Source organism: Urtica dioica, chromosome 10 (genome assembly GCF_054948205.1).
Source record: "Urtica dioica subsp. dioica isolate 48M chromosome 10, U.dioica_male_clone48M_v1_H2, whole genome shotgun sequence".
In the NCBI taxonomy this organism is placed as follows: Eukaryota; Viridiplantae; Streptophyta; class Magnoliopsida; order Rosales; family Urticaceae; genus Urtica; species Urtica dioica.
In genome coordinates this window covers 12,452,725-12,456,848 of record NC_142765.1, presented here as the reverse complement: position 1 = coordinate 12,456,848, position 4,124 = coordinate 12,452,725, and the positions used below count along the sequence as shown (strand labels likewise).

Below are 4,124 nucleotides of genomic sequence, written 5' to 3'. Positions count from 1 at the left end.
AAGGCTATTTAAATAAAAAAAAATAAACCCAGCATGTGCTAGAATTATATATAAAAGAAAAAAAAAATAGAAAAACCTTTCAACTCGGAGAGCAACAGCGAACCGCACCAAACCTCACGGTCCTCACCCCGCGTATTCAAGGAAACAAAACTTCAAAAGTGGGCTCCACCGGAGTACATATTTTCCATGGCTGCGCTCTATAATAACACCAAAAAACAATTCCACAACAAACACAGAATTTGGATTCAATTATGAACTCCCTAACTTTCCTATAACCAGAAAGAAGAAAAATCTCCTGTGCCTGAAAAAGAAAGAAAAAAAAATGGCAAAACCTCAGGCCAAAACCCACCTCTTTTGCCTCTCACTTTTCGCCGTCTTCGTTCTCATCCAAGGAAACCCAACTCTGGACCCTTCAGATCTCAAAGCCCTGTCTCTCCTCCAAAAAGACTTGGGCAAAATCAAAAGTCAAAGTCAACTCTCCAAAGCTCCTTGCAACATCCCCGGAGTCTTCTGCGAGAGGAGACTCTCCGACGAAGACACTTACGTCCTCAAGATCACCAGACTCGTCTTCAATTCTCAGAGCCTCGCCGGGTCTCTCTCCCCGGAGATCGGACGGCTCTCGGAGCTCAAAGAGCTCTCTCTCTCCAACAACAGAATCGCGGGTCAAATACCGTCCCAGATAGTCAACTGCAAGAAGCTGGAAATAGTCAACCTCGGGAGAAACAAGCTCTCCGGCGAAGTTCCCGCCAACCTGTCATCGCTGATCCGCCTCCAAATCCTCGACGTCTCGGCAAACAGACTCTCCGGCGACCTGAGTTTCTTGAAGTACTTTCCGAACCTCGAAAAGCTCTCTATCGCCGACAATCGGTTCTCTGGGAAAATCCCGGCGTCCATTCGCTCGTTCCGTAACCTCCGTTCCTTCGAATTCTCCGGCAACGAATTCCTCGAAAACTCGAAAAGAATCGAACAAAAGGAATCGAGCTCTGACCTTCCAAAGCGTTACATTCTCGTCGAGACTCCGAGACCCAACCGAAACGCGTCTTCGCGGGCTAGTAATCTCTCTCCGGCTCCGTCTCCAGCGCAGAAGAGGACTTCAGCAGCGCCGGCAAAGAATAATAACAAGCACAAGGAAAATCACAGCAACAAGAAGAAGAAGATCATCGGCTGGATTCTCGGATTCTTCAGCGGAGCGATCGCGGGATGTATCTCTGGGTTCATATTCTCTCTCCTCTTCAAGCTTCTTCTGGCCGCGGTGAGAGGCGGAGGAAAAGAAGACGGGCTCACGATATACAGCCCGACCATCAAGAAAGAGGACTTGGCTTTCCTGAAAAAGGAGGACGGGCTCGCTTCGCTGGACATGATCGGAAAAGGCGGCTGCGGAGAGGTTTACAAGGCCGAGTTCCCTGGGACGCCGGGGAAATGGCTGGCCGTGAAGAAGGTGGTTCAGGCCCCGAAGGACGCGGCAGAGTTGACCGACGAAGACAGCCGGCTTTTGACCAAAAAGATGCGTCAAATCCGAGCGGAGATCAACACCGTCGGCCAGATTCGGCACAGGAATCTTCTGCCTCTCCTCGCCCATCTTTCCCGACCCGACTGCCATTTGCTCGTCTACGAGTACATGAAAAACGGAAGCTTACATGTAAGTGTGAATTTCAAGTTAACATTAATCGGATTATTTTTAACTTAAGACTAGCTAATTTGATTTCTTTTTTTCTTTTCTCGTTTTGCAATAAGATGAAAAAGAGCATTTTAATGTCTTTATTTTCTTTTCTGAATCAGCGAAGTTAATTTTATGAAGAAAAAAAATAGCGGACTAGGCCACTTGAAACGTTAATATTGTTTTTTAACCGACGTTTCAAATATGTTTCACATATACCCACTGAATCTGGCATGACAAACTTAATTTATGTTATATTTTGGATATTTGTATACCGTTAATTTCTGCTCATGGCTACTTTGCATATTCGGTTAAAAAAATTATAAAAAGAAAATGTTTCACCATTTATGCACCTATACTTACAGGACATGCTGATGAGAGTCAATGCCGGGGAAGCAGAGTTGGACTGGCTGGCGAGGCACCACGTGGCAGTGGGCGTGGCTTCGGGACTCGAGTATCTACACTTGAACCACACGCAGCGGATCATCCACCGAGATCTCAAGCCCAATAACGTCCTCCTAGATGATGACATGGAAGCCAGGATCGCAGACTTTGGCCTCGCAAAGGCCGTTCCAGAAGCTCACACGCACGTGACGGGCTCGAATGTCGCCGGTACAGTGGGGTACATCGCGCCGGAGTACCACCAGACGTGGAAGTTCACCGAGAAGTGCGACATATACAGCTTCGGGGTTCTGCTCGGGGTTCTGGTTATGGGAAAGCTTCCTTCGGACGAGTTCTTCCAGCTTCAAGACGAGATCGGGTTGGTTAAGTGGATGAGGACTGTTTTGACTTCGGAGAATCCTCGGAGAGCGATCGACCCGAAGATGATGGGGAATGGTTATGAAGATCAAATGCTCTTGGTTTTGAAGATCGCTTGCTTTTGCACTATAGATAATCCAAAAGAGAGGCCCGACAGCAAGACAGTTAGGTGTATGTTGGAGCAGATCAAGCATTGATCGTAAGATTTGTAATCTAAGCAATATTAAATGTTTAAATTCCGTGTTTAATAGATGTTTAAAATGGTTTTATGTTCATGCAGGATTTGCTATGTAAAAGCAAAATGTATGTCAGAATGCAAGATGTTTTCCATTATGCGGATCAGGGCTTGTTGCTCTGCCTAGTAAATTTGATATTATTTGTGTATTACAGTAAGCTCGCTGGAAAACTTCATACGCATACCATTACCATCGGATTACTAGCATAGGGAAGCTAAATTTTGAGAATTATCTAACTACGTATTTATGAGAAAAGTATTGAGCGGAAGATAGTTGTCCTGCTTTCATTAATCGGCAATATATAGAATACAATTAGGTTAACTACTTCCTAAAATAAAGCAATAAAATCATCTGCTACGGTTAAAACAGAATAAAATCTAATAATATAATTAAAACTAATTCCTAAATTAGACGCAGCTAATTATCTACTGAATAACTTGATTCTCTACCGACTAACACTCCCCCTCAAGTTGGTGCAAAGATATCTATTATGCCCAACTTGCTAATGAGTTCTTCAAACTTTTGCCGATAAAGTCCTTTGGTAAGAACATCTGCGAGTTGTTCCGTTGTTGGAACAAATGGTATGCAGATTTCTCCTCTCTCTAACTTCTCCTTGATGAAATGACGATCAATCTCCACGTGCTTAGTTCGGTCATGCTGGACTGGATTGTGTGCAATGCTGATTGCTGATTTGTTGTCACAAAACAATTGCATAGGGGCTTCGAACTCGATCTTCAATTCTTCCAGGATGCCTCTCAACCACATCACCTCGCATAATCCTTGAGCCATAGCTCTAAATTCTTATTTTGCACTGCTTCTAGAGACCACATGCTGCTTCTTTGTCCTCCATGTCACAAGATTTCCCCAAATGAACGTGCAATAGGCTGAGGTAGATCTTCGGTCGTCTGAGTTTCCTCCCCAATCAGCGTCAGTGAAGACCTCAACTTGTCTGCTCTGATTTTTAGTGAAGAGTAGACCCTTTCCCAAACTTCCTTTGAGGTAGTGCAGGATTCTATAAACTGCCTCGAGATGTTTTTCTGAAGGATTGTGCATAAATTGACTGACCAAGCTCACAGCATAGGCAATGTCAGGCCGAGTGTGAGCTAGGTAAATTAGTTTTCCAACAAGTCTTTGATATCTCCCTTTATTTGCTGGAACATCTTCTTTTTCTTTTCGGAGCTTGTGATTTGGATCAATCGGAGTAGAACACGGCTTGCAACCAAGCAGACCGGTTTCTTTTAACAGATCCAACACATACTTTCGTTGAGAAATAGCAATTCCACGGTCCGATCGAGCTACCTCCATTCCCAAGAAGTACTTGAGGTTTCCCAAGTCCTTAATCTCGAATTGTTTTGCCAGAAATTCTTTTAGCTCATTCAGCTCACTCTCGTCGTTGCCTGTCATCACTATATCATCTACATACACAATTAGGATGGCGATTTTACCTTCCTCATTATGTTTGTAGAACATTG

The 4,124-nt window shown here is 44.3% G+C and overlaps 1 protein-coding gene across 2 annotated transcripts; it reads left to right on the top strand.

Annotated features, from left to right (window-relative positions):
- The first annotated feature begins 210 nt into the window (after positions 1 to 210).
- SOBIR1 (Leucine-rich repeat protein kinase family protein) lies at positions 211 to 2,844 on the top strand. 2 transcript variants are annotated; one of them, XM_089628712.1, is made up of 3 exons: positions 211 to 1,639; positions 2,023 to 2,615; positions 2,697 to 2,844. In XM_089628712.1, the coding sequence occupies exons 1-2, from the start codon at positions 323 to 325 to the stop codon at positions 2,611 to 2,613; spliced, it is 1,908 nt and encodes a 635-aa protein (XP_089484838.1). In that variant the 5' UTR covers positions 211 to 322; the 3' UTR covers positions 2,614 to 2,615; positions 2,697 to 2,844. The 2 variants fall into 2 exon arrangements, with proteins under 2 accessions (XP_089484838.1, XP_089484837.1); XM_089628711.1 differs by having other exon boundaries at positions 2,023 to 2,844.
- The last annotated feature ends 1,280 nt before the right edge of the window (positions 2,845 to 4,124 follow it).

What these genes read in the sequence shown, in the direction of transcription:
- SOBIR1 (XM_089628712.1), top strand. Translation starts at nt 323, where the DNA reads ATGGCAAAACCTCAGGCCAAAACCCACCTCTTTTGCCTCTCACTTTTC. An exon ending in TGAAAAACGGAAGCTTACAT is followed by an intron (nt 1,640 to 2,022) that starts GTAAGTGTGAAT and finishes CTATACTTACAG; the next exon opens with GACATGCTGATGAGAGTCAA.